Below are 16515 nucleotides of genomic sequence, written 5' to 3' on the forward strand. Positions count from 1 at the left end.
GCCGCTCCGTCTGCGTGCTGCAGTCGGACGTCCGGTGCAGGTGCAGGCCCCGGCCTCGCCGCCCCTCGATCTGCAGCATGATCGGCTGCTCATAGCTGGCCAGGATGCGCAGGGCGTCTCTCTTGCGGATGTGGCTGAGATCCCGGCTGCTGACCTGAGCAGAAAGAGCGAGCAGAGCGCAGAGTTAATAAGGCCCCTGGCAGAGGAAGAGTAGCAGACCGCGTGGGTCACTTCTAACACCATCTCAGGTGTCACCAATGACTGGACCGAGTGCCAGTGATGAGAGAAAGGCCAGCAAAGTGGTGCATAGTAGCAGCTGTTGCGTCCTTCACATCTGATTCCTCATCCCTCCACTTATTCATTCATTCATTAATTCGGTCATTCGCTCATTCGCTCATTCGCTCATTCACCTTTCACCTCTGAGGATGTCCCTCACCTTTTTTAACCTTACTGTCTTCAATGACATCTCACGATATCAACATACCATTGAAATTTGCATGATGTAATAAACATGATGCATGAAAGCAGTGGTCTTTGTAGTAGACTTGGTGTACAAATAAGAAATTTATCACTGGCTACTGGGCAAAGACAAAACATAGATTTAAACATAGAAAAAGGAGCATTCAAGCATGTTCTCAATTCGTTCTGTGAAGAGCACAAAGGACACAGAATCAACCATAAATCACTTAGACCAAACTGGGAATAAGTCCCCAGTACTGGGGCAGAATGATCGAAGAGACAGGCCTCGCTGTGTCATCTCAAAAACAGGGGCCGCTCCAAAGTCAAAGCCATTTGGATTGGATGAATGAAGCTACCCTTTACACTGCACTGGGATGTTTTAGTCTTTTCCTGTGGAACAGTGCACTGATTCCATCTCGCTCCATCCATCTGTGATATCCGAGTCTTGTGATTTAGAACCACAGTGGCGATGTGAGGTCACCACTTTCTCAGTCAAATTCTAGTGGCCTTGAAAGCTCCCCACAAAGCAGAATCTGTGCCTGTGTCTTGTGGTTATAAAAGCTATCTGTATTCGTCTCCGTGCTCCCAAGTGGCAGGTCCTTTCAACCCTTTCCCTCCAGTCCTCGGCGGAGCACGCACGTGTACAGGCATGATCCATATATCCCAGGGTTCTGAGCCAGGGCCATTTTGATTTCTGTGTTTTGCCCAGGAGCTGAGCTGAGCCGAGCTGTACGTCGCACCTGAAAGCGGGACCGGCGAGCCTGTGGGCAACCAGCGTCTTTCCCGGAGCGGCGGAGGCCGACCTTTTGCGCGGGTTCCTCCGGGGTTGGGAGTGTGGGGGGAAGGGGGGGGGGGGGGATGCCAGCGGAACGGCGTCCTTAATGGAACGCGGATCCCGGGCGGATGGCTCGAGCTGCCTCTTCCGCTGCACTGCCCACTCGTAATGACACAAGCGCGCAGGATTTTCATAACTAATGTACATCACTTGCATGACTCATGCCCCAGAGACAACACATCGCACCCAGAGAGACAGAGGAGGAGAGAGAGAGAGTCAGTGTGTGTGTTTTACGGGCCTTAATGTGGAAAACTGCAGGAAAAACGGACGTCGCCGTTTTTGCAATGTTGACAAATGTGTGAGCGGATTGGGCATAGGTGGGCTATGTATGCAGAATTCTGTGTGTGTGTGTGTTTGTCCATTCGTGCATGTGTGTGTGTGTGTGTGTGTGTGTATGTGTGTCTGTACGCCTGCATCTAGATAATCTCGGGCTCTCTTTTTGTCCATGATTTTTTATGACACGCTAACCCCACAAGCAGGACATGCTCAGCCGAGCACACAGAGCCCTTGCATGGCTTCCCTGCTGCTACAGTGGTTCTTCTACCATTCCCCCAGCTCACACCCCCCCCCCCCCCCACACACACACACACACACAGGCGCTCACAAACACGCACACACACACGCGCGCCTTGTAACAGTGTGTCAACCCAGCTAGATGCACCGCAAAGGCTCCAGGCTTTAGTGAAACAGCACAGTGTACATTAACACTCCTCCTTACAGATATACTAAAGCACTCATGTTAAGACTAAAAAACACACATGTTCATGTACATGTGCGCACTCACACACACAGACGCACTCTCGCACACACACACACACACACACACACACACACACGCGCATGCACACACACACGCATAAAATACCACCGCTGTGGTGTGTCGTTTGGACCACCAGCGTAATGCCATAAAATGGCACCTGTAAAATAACGTGCTGCGAAGGTGGGAGAAGCAAGCGATGGGTATCCATAGGCTCCAGCAGGAGCGAGACTAGCAAAGCGCTATGCTTCAGGGGGAGGAGAGGGAGCGAGAGGAAGAGAGAGAGAGAGATAAAGAAAGCGAGAGATGAGGGGAGACCGAGATGGGGAAGAGGATGGAATAGAGGAGAGAGGGATGAGGAGAGAGGGATGAAGGAGGAGAGGAAGAGGAGTGTGGTTGTGGTGGATCAACAGCGCTGTCAGTCTGTGTCATTGTCAAGTCCTGGTCACATGAGAATACCGGCACACACACACACACACACACACACACACACACACACACACGCACACACACACACCACATACACATACACACACACGCGCACACACACGCACACACACACACACACACACACGCGCACACACACACACACACACACACACACACACGCTTTTCTCCAATCTCTGTGACACACACTTACGCACCCTCACCCACATGTATATTTAGGTATGCTGAGAGGGGAGGTTGGCAGCTGTATGTTCAAAATCTAATAGAATACACTAATGCTCTGTCAGGGCAGAGGGTTCACTCACACCTACACACACACACACACACACACACACACGCATACGAGCACACACACCCACGCACATACACACACGCTCGCTCAGCTCTTTGGCTCCTTGGCATAAAGATTTCCCCAAACCCCCTCATGGTTCATCCATCCCCACTCACACACACACACACACACACACAATCGCTCAAACCGAAAGGACAGTGCGGTGGATCGTACTCACCCCCATTCCATCCCCGTACAACGGCCCAGACAGCCTGCAGCCCATTGCCACGGCAACAGATGAGCCGGAATGTTCGCCGTTCCAGTCGACGTGCGGGAGAACGGCGACGGAGCCCAGGCGAGAAGAAGGTGCGAGGCGAAGAGGACCAGGCGTCTGGTTGTCGCCGCGCGGCGGAGGAGGCTCAGGACGTAGCCGAGCGAGTCCCACCCCCCCTTGGCTCCGGTAGCTGTGCTCCAGCACAAGAACAGCAGCAGCAGCCGCTCGCCTGCCAGTGACAGCCGCGCTCGCTCTCGCTCTCCCTCACTCTCTGGGTCGGCTTCCCTCCCTCCTTCTCTCTCTCTCTCTTTCTCTCTCTCTCTCTCTCTCCCTCCTTCTCTCTCTCATTCTCTCTCTCTCTTTCCCTCACTCACTCTCTCTCTCTCCTTCTCTCTCTCTCACTCTCTCTCTCCCTCCCTCACTCACTCACTCACCCTCTCCTTCTCTCTCTATCTCTCTTTCTCTCTCTTTGGTGCTCTCCCATCCTCTGTGCCAGTCTTGTGCACAGGCTCCTCCTCTCCCAATAGCCTCCCCTCTGAGAGGATGCATAGTAGCCCTGCTGGAGCGTGAACCCCCCTCCTTTGTCAATACACAGACACACACACACACACACACACACACACACACACACACACACACACACACACACACACACACACACTTATATACACATTAAGCACACTTTCTTGCTCAAAGACACACAATTATGATTGGTTGACTGCAATAGTCAGTTAGATGAAGTGAGACGGGTGATTGGAGCTGTCATTTAGCCACACACACACACACACACACACACACACGCACACACACGCACACACACACGCACGTACACACACAAACACAGACACGCACACACACTCTCACACGCGCACGCACACACACACACACACACACACACACACACACACACACACACACACACACACACACACACACACACACTCCTGCCCGGTCACAGCAGGCTGTGGGAGATTGAAGGAAGATTATTATCTTCAATCATTTGATTTCTTCATGTGGCTTTCCTCCATCTCCCTGCCCTTCTCTCTGCTGCCCAACGCAGACTGCTGGACCCTCAACCTGCCTCTTCTCCCTCTCCCATCCTCTCATGCCTCCTGGTGACAGCAGGAATCTGCCTCAAAAGGAGTCTGACTTCAATTTAGGAGCGACACATATCGACTGAGAAATAACCTCAAATGCAAAGCATTTTGAGAATTTACCAGAATAATTAAGCAATTCCCAGAAAGTTATCACATAGTGCCGAATGATTGTGACTCCAAACCTACAAATTGTGCTTTGTATAGAGTTTCGACTAAAATATTCATAGCCTATACTACACTGATGATTAGAAAGGGTAATGTTGGGTGAACTTCAAAAAAGTAGGATTTGACCTGACTTATTTATTCCTCAGAATACAGAAGTACTCGCCACTTCATATCGGACTGTCAGTATAAAGGCATGCTATTGTCTCTCTGTTACCTTACTTTTACATATTACTGCTGCCATATGGAAATGCAGCATCACACTGCCTACTGAACCAGCTATAGGCATGCTTGTGTGGTTCATTTCCATGCACTCAGGCGATTCATTTGTGCATGCATGTGAACAAAATAGCCTTGGACCTGCAGTACTGTATGTTCTAAATGTAATTTCTACTGCAGTTTATGCTACATAAGTGGTGATGGATGCATGTTTGCTATGTTGTATACCAGATAGATGCACTAGTGTGTGTCTTTGTGTGTGAAGCATTCCTTCTTGCAGAGATGGCTCATTTGGAAGTATTCAACTCTGTTTCTTAATAGATGTGATACACATTTGGCGCAAGCTTACTGAGTGTGTAGGTGGAGAGAGAGAGAGAGAGAGAGAGAGAGAGAGATCATAAAGTCTGAAACAGCACGTGCCAGAGACAACTGATGGCTGCACATCGCTTAATTGTGAAGCAAAGCACTTACATGTAAGCCAAGCACACACAACAAACACACACACACACACACACACGCACACACACACAACAGACGCCGCATAAATTTAACATGGCGATGTTAAAAATACCCTCACGGTTGTGATGGAAAAAAGCAATGCTTCCTCAAGCTGCACATAGACACATACCCACACACACACACACAGCATAAATTATATACAGTACTGTTACTATAAATAGTAGTCCTTGTGCACCCAAAGGAAGGCATATGCACATGGTTCCTTTCCCTTAGCTGAAAGGCGCTAAAGGGAAAAAACACCACCACCACCCCCTCTCTCTCTCTCTGAAGCTGAGAACGATTGAAGCTTCTCCCTGTTTTCCCCAAGTGGGAATTCCTACCATGTTTGTCTCTCACGACCAGGCATTTGTGTGTGTCAGTGTTGTTATTTGCAGTCACAGAGGTGTGTCCTTGAATTTGTGTGGATGATAGAATATCCCAAATCTGCGCAATTTGTTGAATAATTTTGTTGTTTTTGTTAAATAAATAATTTCTCCTGTATGTGCTTACATTTCAAGCAAGCCCTAGCACTGATACTAACATGTGTTTAATCCCCCAACATATATGTGAATTAAGAGCATTGCAATGATTTTTTTTGAGTGAAATCCACATAATGTTTTTATATGTATAATTTAATTTTTTTATATTTTAGTTTTAAAAGACCCTTTGTAGTAGTTAGAGAGAATAAAGCTGCATGTCTGTTTCAAACCAACGAGCTACAGAGACATGTCATGAAGGGGCTGTCATCTGAGACCCAGAGAAAGGGTGCCAGACAGAGCCATTGTCAAGTGGGCCACCCTGCTAATGGTTTCTCTATTGATCTCCAAGATGCTACCTTGCATGCCATTATAATTAAAATTAGTTTCAATCCAGTCTTTCAGATTAATTGCAATGAGAGTAAATTGAGACAGTTTGTCAGAGTACAATCATGCAGTAATTAACACTTCTGTTGTCTCAGTGCTTCAACCAGAATGGTCCTGTAAATGTTTTAATTGTAAGCATCAGTGGACTTTTCACTTGAACGAAAGCAAACCCCTTTTGTATCATTTATATCGATGGGTCTATTATTTTAAATGTCTCGACATAACGACACAGATTTCCACTTTCCTCGAGCTTTTCCCCCCCTCTTTTTTGTCTCATAACCACACTCTTAACTCATCGGACAGCTTGCTCAGCTGAAAGCTCTTGCCCCTGTGTGTTGCCCGCCTCTATGGTTCACGACTGTCAAGTCATGTTACATTGCACTTCTTTCCACCGGCATATTTGAGGAAGCGGGTCTCTGAGTAAATCATGGACACTGGTGGAGGAAAGAGCAAGCCAAGCAAACCGCGCGCTCCCTGTTTTGTTGCTTATGCATTAGCGAGACCACGTTTGGTGAGACGTGAAGGCCAAGGGGGTCCTTTTAAAATCTCCAGAGGTAGAAAGGCTATAATGCGTAGGAGAGGTCAGCACTTCCATCATACTATTATTGATTGCACTTCTACATACATTATTTATTGCCTGGCTTGGTCTATTTTAAATGTCACATGCAAGGCGAGTTGCGGTGAAAGTAAACCATAAATGACCACAACATGCATAATAAACAGATACCACTGAAAGTTGTGCAGGGGGGATTCAATGGGTCAACATTGCTCTAAGCCCCATCATGCTCTGACGGTTGACACAGGCCCAGCTTGTGTCGATGCTCCTCACTTTTCAGCCTCAACCCATCAGAGCAGCTTCCTCCATCTTTTTTTTTGTTGTTTTGAAGAAATGCAGAGAGAATCCCAGTGGAGGGGAGAATGCTGGCGTGGGAGGCAGTCACGTGACATGCTTGAGGGAGATGTCAGCTTTCATCAGCTGACAAGAGCTCTGTGCTGTGGGACGTGTAAAGGGTGTGTGTGTGTGTGGGGGGGTGGGGGGGGGGTGTCAGTAGGGAGGCAGGGGCCTGACCATGCCATATGTGTGAGAGCAGACACATCCTCAGGGATGGGGTGTGTGTGTGTGCCACATTTGCAGACAGGGTCCACCTACAGTATGTGCTGAAGGTTGGGGGTTGCTCACGGGTAGGAAGTACCCTTGACTGGGGCCAAAGCTTCTGGTTCATTGTCTCGCTGTGTGAAAGCACTTGTAGATAGATAGATAGATAGATAGATAGATAGATAGATAGATAGATAGTCTTTATTGTGCCCATAGGACTAATGATTTCCACACATCTTCCTTTCATGTTCTATTGCACCGCATCACATAAATACATGTAACTCTAACACATATATCCCATCCATGGCACCTTGACCCATTTACACAGCACATATAATGTATAACAAGTGACACATAATACATTTTATTAATTGACCACAGCCATGGTGAAAGAAAAATGGGAACGCACACACACACACACACACACACACACACACACACACACAGACACTGCAAACACAAGGCCTTCACCTTTTGTGTGCGATCATTATGGATCAATGGCCACGAAAAAAATGGAAGGCTTTCAGGAGCAATTTCCTGATATGGAGAAGCATCCTCAAAGGCCAGGGCAGCTGGTCTTATTTCTATAGGCCTCATGCCAAAGTGGGTCAAATAAAACCTTGCAAGTGTAATTGATTTGATCTCATATTGTATTTTTTATTTCATATTTAAAATACATCTGTGATTCATTTAACCTCCGTAGAACATTGGGCTACTTGCATGATTAATTGAAAGATTTGATGGAAGAAAATCATGCTGATACAATTAGGCCTAAGTAGATTACATATACAGGCAGAAGGATTCCCACATATGAGATAGTCTAGACTCATAAGATAGTCTAGACTCTGTTCTGTAGGCTATTGTAATAGTGTGTTCTTAAAAATCAAGTGTTGTTTAGTTTGATGTATTGAGTTATCTATGGTGGGCACATGTAATTCATATCTGCTGTACATAATAGTACAACTACGCTTATTTTAAATTCACATCTTAAAATGTTGCAAATACCCTTGAAGTTTCACCAAAAAATGCCGTCACGCTCTTTTTTCCACACTTTTTAAAAATTATTAATATTCACTTAAGGGAGCTTTACGCACAGGTCTGTCAGCATTTGCCTTTATGGCATTTACCTGAGTACAAAATATCCTAGGCCTACTGCCAACGTTTCTCCTAAAAATACAGTAAGGAATGCTGGTTTACACAAGTAATACGTGCTTATCTGTCGAGTCGACAATGTAGCCTACCACACTCGAGCAATAACGCAGTTAAGGGGAAAACAATATTGAAGCTTCCGTGCAAAACATTTGGTTTTGGCTGCAAATCCCACTCCCCCGTGCAAACACCAGGTGTCGCTGCGCTAACACCGAGCAATGGTGTTTTTTTTTGTTTTTTTTAACAATGAAAAAAAATGAACGAAAGGGGATTTCTGTCCGACTGTGGGGAAAAGACTTGCAGCCTAGATTAATAGGCTACGAGTGTATGTTCTCAACACAAATTCCGCGCGAATTATAGGCTATTTGTTTTATTAGGTCGGTAGGTTGAATCAAACAGCTGTTGTCAACCTATATTTGTGGCTGAAGTAATTTCCTAAATGTGTAGATATCAGACTTCCCAACTTCTGAATATTATGCAGATGTACATTTTCGAAGAGCACCATATCAACCGTCTCTGGCACCATATAAGCCTAGTTATCAAAGTTGTAGCTGTTTAATTGGCGTTTTGATATGCTCTTTGCTTCCTATCTCTCCCATATTTCTGCGTCGTAGGTTACGGTAATTCTTTTTGTAAATACCTCGAAGTTATTTGGTTATGCTCTGACGTCAATCTCTATATTTGGAGGTGGTCGGAAGCAAAATTGCGTCTACCTCACGATACTCGGAATGTTTTCCATGATACTAACCAATCAGCATAGTGGGTGGGTTCTGATCTGAGCCGTCATTGGATGTTGTTAACATCAATCAAATGACATCCTGTTTGTGCTCCATAAAGAGGGGAGAGATATCAACAACGAGCAGAACACTGCTGGAGCTGGGAAGGAAGCAACTACTCAGAAACCTCCAGGCCCAGACTTAAGAATGCGCATTTTATTTTCAGCTAAAACGAAGTTTTTGCTTTGCTAACGCTGCTGTTTTTCCATTTGGACGACAGAAGAATCAAAGGGAAGCGGTGCCAGGTTCGATTACAGCCATCAGTTGTCCGTCGTCTAGCAGCACTTTGGCACTTGAATTTTTCTGAACCTCCGAACTGAAACGGCAAATTGCCAAAATAACTCTGCCCTTCAAGATATTGTCGTGAAGAAAATGACTCACAGCTACGGAACCAAAGCTGAAATGGTCCTCGAAGTAACGGCCGCAGCAAACTTTGTTTCCAGACTGCTGAGAACAAGGGGCTATCTCACCGAGCATCAGCTTCAGGTTTTCAGAGATTGTCTCCAGCAAGCATTATCAGGTAGCTACATATCTTGTGTGTTTGTAGTATCAATGCCACGCATACTGTCCACAAGACAAAGGTGAACCAACGTATGAAATGGTTTAAAAGTGTTTACTTACAGGATGGCTTACTGGCTAACGTTAGCTCTCTGATGATTAACATTAGCTCGCTAACTCAAATGGGCTAACTCAACTATCGATGGCTAGGTTAGTTGTGTATGTTAGCCATGTTATTTGGCTAATGTAAGCCAACTAACTTAGCGTTGCTAGCGCGGGATACCAACCAGCTTTTGTTTTTCAAAACATCAGTCGACGAACAGTCGTGTGGCGACCACATCACTTTTTGGCTAGTTAATTAATCGATTGTTACTACTGTATCATTGATGTAGCGCAAGTTAACGTTCATTATTGACGTCGAGAAGACAACTGCGGTTTCACGAGGAATCCTAACAACTTTGCTACTGTTAGCGTGCTAACGAGTAGCTTGGACTTTGCTACGGGCTTAGCTTTATCCCTTGCCATTGACGTTATTGTTTTTGTGTCTAAGCTGTTAACATACACATTATGTGGTTGTCTCACGTATGGAATGATAACGTGACAAACATGGAGCAGTGTTGTATAGAATGCCTATTTTTTCAGCTTACTAATGTGTAATCCTTTGTCTCCTAAACAGAACACTACCATCAGCACTGGTTCCCCGACAGGCCACAGAAGGGATCTGGTTACCGCTGCATCCGCATTAACCACGAAATGGACCCTATCATTGCTAAAGCCGCACATAGGATCGGAGTGCCTAGTGAAGAACTGTTCTCGCTTCTGCCGCGGGAATTAACCCTCTGGGTTGACCCCTATGAGGTCTCCTACCGCATCGGAGAGGATGGTTCCATATGTGTTTTGTATGAAGCAGAGGCACCAGCACCCAGTACCTCGACGCCAGTCAACCACAGTGCTTCCCCATTTGATCAGACTTTGAATTGCAAGAATCGGTTTCTGATGGGTGGTCGTACGAGCCCTCCAAAAAACTACCTGATGACGGTGTCCAGCTAAAGCAAAAAACCATCATGAGGCACTGAAGACTGGTGATGCAAGTTGGTGTGAGCTGTCGACCACCCACAGTATATTGAGTAAATTCCTGGAATCTGGGCATCTATAGATATTCTTACCCCTTGGTTTCCATTTAACTTAATTCTTATTTAATTGTAACTGAACATTTCAAAAGCACTGCTATTCTTGGAGGAATGGTCCCACTTGGCTCATTGCATTTAGGGTTAGAGTTTGGAATATTGTCATGCGCTTTTTTTGCACTACTGGTACTGTCTGGGTCTAGAGTGCATGTATCCTGTGATATTTGCACGGCAAATTAAAACTGGGACCTTAACGTGTACAAACCATGAACACTGGGGCTGGCAATAACTTTCTCTTGGTGCAATGAGCCCACACCTTCCCATATTCAGGAACACAGAATACATAGGCTAATTGGAGTGAAAGTATTCTCTCAGGCACCCACAGCATTTTTTTTGTTTGGCAATGTATTTTCTGTTATTGTTGTGTCAATCAAATGAGACCAAGTTCACCAAGGGTGGACTGCTTGAGGACTTAAATAAGCAACTGCTGCTTTTTGGAGTACCTCCTGCCTTAACTGTAATGTGACCATCTCTAGAACTATGACCATCATTTGCCAAACTCTCATTCCAATCCTGTTGTGCAATATTTTACAGTGTTCCAAAAAATGGGTTTGTTAATGTCCTGTTGAGTTGTTCTGAATCTCGAAATTTACTTCAATTTACTTTGATTTCAGAAGCTAAGACACCAAGGCTGTGGAAGGCGTTATGTTTCTCACGTTTCCTTTTGGAAACAATCTGAATGTTTATGGAGGACTGAATTATTCACTCCTTCAATTAAGTTGCTGTTTTGTAAAGTGAACTAATGCTGTGAGGTGGTTGGTTGGTGACATGCCTGTTTTCACTGCCAGTGTGAGATGTTCTCATTCTCTGTAGCATTTTCTCCCACCAGGGCTGCTGAGCAGCTCTGTTCCTGTTTACCTTTTTTTTTTTTCTAGATGGAGATAAATGTAGTTTGTAAGCTATTTTAAGCACAGTATGCTTTTTTTAAATGTACATTCTTTTAAAAAAATGAATTTGTGCATATATAGAGACCTGTACAGTTTTGGGGCAGTTTTATTACAATAAACCTTTTATGAATTTTAAATGTCATGGTCTGTGTTGCTTTGACTTGAGTCAACTCAAAAGTTTGGTTAGTAATACGCTTCAGAAGGTTTTGTTTTGGTCCTCTATAGAAAAAGTGTTAGTCTGGATTTAGTGTGAATAGTATCTGACTGGCCACACAATCAGGGTATGAGAGCTGTAACTGCAGTTATACAACACATTCACTTCCTGGATTATATTCCAGTTTCATGATCAGGAATCAAGAGTTTTCCTTCTCGTTGATTTTCATCAGGCCTCCCTTTCATGATTAGACTTGTGCCCATTGGACCAATAATTAATCCTCAATAGTTACGAGTCTAAGCATGTCACATCTGAGTAAACCCAGCTTAGCCTTGCGTGTTTTACAAGGAGTGGTACATTCTTGCAGGCATATCTGTTTTGGGAGGTTGCTGTGGTGGTTATTTGCTGTTTGCAGTGACTTGGCACAGTGCTGTAGATTTTCACTTCTGGAATTCTACCTGGATCTTAGGTGTTGGGCAAGGTGAAAAGAGTTGGACACAAATTCAACATTTGTCAGAACAGCCTGGTTATTCCTTTACAAAAACATCCAGAGGTTGGTGCACTTTGTCCCAAGTCCCATTTAAGGAGGATAAGGTCTTTCAACAGAAAGGACACAAAGTTATCAGAGTACTCACACAATAATGGAGGGATCCAGTCAATATAATGCCCAGTAGGACTTAAAAGCAAATAAGTGCTTTGACAAAATAACAAATAAACCCAGAGATATAAGGTATTGATATAGATAATGTCCACAGTTTCCTGAATCTAGCTTACTTAATGTAAACATCTTATGTCAGGAAACTCTTGAAGGATAAGTGGCTGTGAAAATGTGCACCACTGATAAAGCACATTTGCCTGTGGATGTTGGCACAGGACCACGTCTTTCAGGTTTTGTTTGTGTGTTCAGGGAGAAGAAAGGTGTCGCTGGCTAATTTGTCATAACTTGTGCATGAGCTGGTATGGAGAAGCATCAGGCTCACTTATTTTTGTAAAATATAGTAAAACTTTGTTTGTTCCCCAGAAATGTATGTTCAATACTACGTTACTGCACACTTATAGTGGCCAGCAACCCTTTTCCATCAACACACACTACTAGTGCTGGACTAGTTCTTCAGAGATCTTAATTGATCCTGTAGAACATTCTGCAGTACTTTGTGCGGTTTACTATCATGTAAACAAGATAGTTTGCCATATTCTACACAGTACAAAACAATAAATAAATAGAAAGAAACAATCACCAAATCATTGGTTTCTGTCAAGGAAAAAATGTATACATTTACATTTCATTCAGACTTGATTTCTGTCTCACAGACCAAATGGCAGAGGAGGGGAGCAGTAGTATCTGAATTGTGACTCTGTTTTATGATGGACCCCATCTCTTCATGGCCATGTCCAAAAGATCTCTTTCGTCTTCTTTGGCGGCTGTGAAGGCATGCTATATGCGGGACTCCATTTCCATGAGAATTGCCGCTGTAAAAAACCTTTCTAAGGGGGACACTTGCGGAGCCCATCACCCCGCTACTACTACCAACCCCCGAACCCTCCCCTGCCTTTGCCTCCCTACCCGCTCCGACTGTTGTGTGCCCAGCAGCCCAAGAAGGGGCCGAGGGACGGCTGAATGGACGCGGGGCAGGCTTCTATTCTCTCTCCCCCCGTGTTGACCCAGGAGGGGAGGGCGCAGGGCCCCGCGCTGCACGCGAGCGGCGGACAATTGGCACAGCTCGGCCGCCTCTTTCAGCAGAGGGGCATCTGGTGTTTTGAGGGGCGACCGAGAGAGCCGTGGGGGGAGAGAGAGAGAGACAATAAAGGGAGGCTCTCCTCATTCCTGATCTCCTCGCCTGCCTGCCTGCCTGCTTGCTCGCTCGCTCGCGCTCCCTCCCTCCCTCCTTCTGTGTCTGCGCCTCGGTGGCAGTAGCCAGAGCACCATCTGTCACCCCCTCCCTTCCCTAAAGTATCCCTGTCGTCTCTAGTCTAAACTACCAGCAAAAGGCTCCATTCAGCAGAGTATCTTCCCCCTCCCTGTCCCCTCAACCCCACATATACACATCTCTGCTCCTCTCTCTCTCTCTCTCTCTCTCTCTCTCTCTCTCTCTCTCACACTCTGAGGTGGGCCCAACTTTTCAGGCTGTGACAACAGCCTCTGGTGGATTACTCTGCATGGAGGGTTACGGGGTAAAAAGAGGCCACCATTGAGAGCTCAATGTCTTATTCAGGCCTTTCTGCAGCCAGAGCTGCTGCTCACATAAAACATTTGCCAGCCGTGGAAGGTTTCCATGGTAAATCTGCTGTTGTGCACTGCGTGTACACACACAAACACACACACACACACACACACACACACACACACACACACACACACACACACAGAAGTGAGGCTTCTGCATTAGTCTAAGTCGAAACTTCATGTGAAGGTCTTGTGCTGGAGCCAAAAGGCCAGGAGCCAAGTGAATGAATCAGACCAAAGGCTTAAACGTGTCTTTTGTGAAACTAACTTTCATATAGGGGTGTGTCTTTTGACAAAACAAAACAATTTCTTTTTTTTCTGTTGAAGTTAACAGAATGCTATATTGATTTATCTATACATAATGCCAAAAAGAAGCACTATTTCACATTGTCATACTACAATTCACAAGTTGTCACTGCCTGTACATAACAGCAACATGAATTAGAGAAAATGTGCACAAGTACTTCCAGGATACCAATCAAATTATGTTAAGATAATTATAGATCCCCACAAACTGTAGCCACACATGTCTGTTTATAAAGCTGTGTGGGTGCAGGCAGACTTGGGAGGTGACATTATGTCATAAAGAACGTGTGAAGATGCGTAGAATAGAAAGAGTGTAAACAGAGTGTGGGTGTCAGATGTCAAAAGGAGACTTTTATTTGTTTGTTTGTGTTTGTGTGTGTGTGTGTGTGTGTGTGTGTGCGTGTGCGCACTCTTTGGATGATAAATTCTTGTGGGTGTGAGGATTTATGAGGGCAGCATTTGGATGCAACCACTGACGTAATTCAAAAGCGTAAGCTGGTCTGTGTGCTTGCGTGTTTGTGTGTGTGTGTGTGTGTGTGTGTGTGTGTGTGTGTGTGTGTGTGTGTGTGTGTGTGTGTGTGTTGCAGAGAGCATGCTACAGTCAGAAACAGTAGCATGCGCCTCTGATATGAAGAAGAGAGGTGCTCCACTGGCCACAGTTACTGCAGTCGCGTTTCTTATCATTATTGCAGCCACAGACACGATTACAAACAGTAGAAGTTGTTCTATTTCACAGTGTCTCAGAACATAAGACATTTTTAGACACACACTTGCACACATGGATTTATGGTGTTTTACAATGTTGAGTCATCCTCAGTGTTTTTGTACATTGTATCCCTCTCTAAATGCACACACACATGCACCATTTCTGTTGGCTTCCACTATCTCTGTTAGTCTGTCTCTTCATAGAGACTACGGTAACCTCACTGGCCACATTACACTTGCTTTGGTGTCTGATCCCATTTAGTTCAATTTGGAAAGTGCACACATGCGCACACACACACACACACACACACACACACACACACACACACACACTCACACACGCACACACACACACACACACACACACACACACACACACACACACACACACACACACACACACACACACACACACACACACACACACACACACACACACACGTGAATTATTTTAACTGAAACAGCCAACTAAGACTGTCTCACATTGCAGATGGCTGAGATAAAACAGGAATGCAGCCCAAGCAAGGCCATCAGCTGCTTTCATGGTCTTTACACTCGTATAGGTCAGTTTGGGTTCTCTATGAACGCACTAAGACAAATAAAACTGTAGTAGTGTGAGATTCCATACACATTAGTTGCTGATAAGCAGGGCATGTAGACACAAACTATTTGGAATTTGCCTGGTTTGGAATTGTTGTTCTATTTTCCCGTATTTCTAGCGGAGCCTGGTTGTTTTTCTTTATGTGCTCCCTGCTTCTGTGCCTCACAAATGAGGTTGGTATTGTAAGGCCATGGCATTCTCATGGGTCCTAGTCTTGGTGCACTGAGTTGTCGACCAAACACCAGCATTCTCAACTGAAGGCTCACGTTTGAGGCGTAAATATGTCCAGGTTTGTGTAAACCTCCATGATCAAGCCTATATCTGGGGGCAGGCAGGCAGAGGCAGAGAGAGAGAGAGAGAGAGAGAGAGAGAGAGAGAGAGAGAGAGAGAGAGAGAGAGAGAGAGAGAGAGAGGCAGAGAGAGAGAGAGAGAGAGAGAGCTGTGCCGACACTTGCACCCCTCACGGTCACAAGAGAGGGTTTTGGCCGTGTGCCACAGTGCCGGGGCCTTCAGGCTCCGCTGAGCTCCCGTCACATTCCTTCCTCTCCTCGCGAGCACTCTTGCACTTTCAGCTGCCCAAAAAGACTCGGCGTTCACAGGCAGATGCTTCTGCCCACGCCCATGGCCATTCTTTCCATTGAAGGAGGAGATAGGGCCATGGCTAAAATAGAGTAGCTGCTATCTGAGTGATAATGGTATCTTGGCCATCGGGCTGAGACAGAGGACAGATGTGGTGGTAACTCCTTGGACTGGAATCACCATGTTTGTTGTTCTCTGTACGGTAATGGATTTTAGTTCAATTTCTTTCCCCCTTCATTGCACAAACACAGTGCTACTCTGCCCAAGGCAGGAACAACTCTGTAGATCCTCTCTGCGATATGTCCTATACCTCATCTGAGAAATCAATGACTTTCCACGCCTTAATTTGACATTGAAGCAGAAACGGAGCTCACCCGTCCGTGTCGAATCTCTGTCAAACTCATTTACAGCTACAGGTCCCGGCCTGTAGCCCTATAAAGGCGTCATATGTCGGGCTGTGTTTATCTTAGG

General features: G+C 45.6%; 1 protein-coding gene across 1 annotated transcript; it reads left to right on the forward strand.

The window, feature by feature from the left end:
• The first annotated feature begins 8981 nt into the window (after positions 1-8981).
• On the forward strand, positions 8982-11612 carry btg2 (B-cell translocation gene 2). Its single transcript, XM_062546149.1, has 2 exons — positions 8982-9423; positions 10078-11612. Exons 1-2 carry the CDS (start codon positions 9276-9278, stop codon positions 10449-10451), a joined length of 522 nt encoding a protein of 173 aa, XP_062402133.1. The 5' UTR covers positions 8982-9275; the 3' UTR covers positions 10452-11612.
• The last annotated feature ends 4903 nt before the right edge of the window (positions 11613-16515 follow it).

This window comes from Sardina pilchardus, chromosome 9 (assembly GCF_963854185.1).
Source record: "Sardina pilchardus chromosome 9, fSarPil1.1, whole genome shotgun sequence".
In the NCBI taxonomy this organism is placed as follows: domain Eukaryota; kingdom Metazoa; phylum Chordata; class Actinopteri; order Clupeiformes; family Clupeidae; genus Sardina; species Sardina pilchardus.

Excerpts from the sequence above, each read along its gene's own strand:
- btg2 (XM_062546149.1), top strand. The coding sequence starts at position 9,276 with ATGACTCACAGCTACGGAACCAAAGCTGAAATGGTCCTCGAAGTAACG. Across the intron at positions 9,424-10,077 it reads TCTCCAGCAAGCATTATCAG|AACACTACCATCAGCACTGG; the intron begins GTAGCTACATAT and ends TCTCCTAAACAG.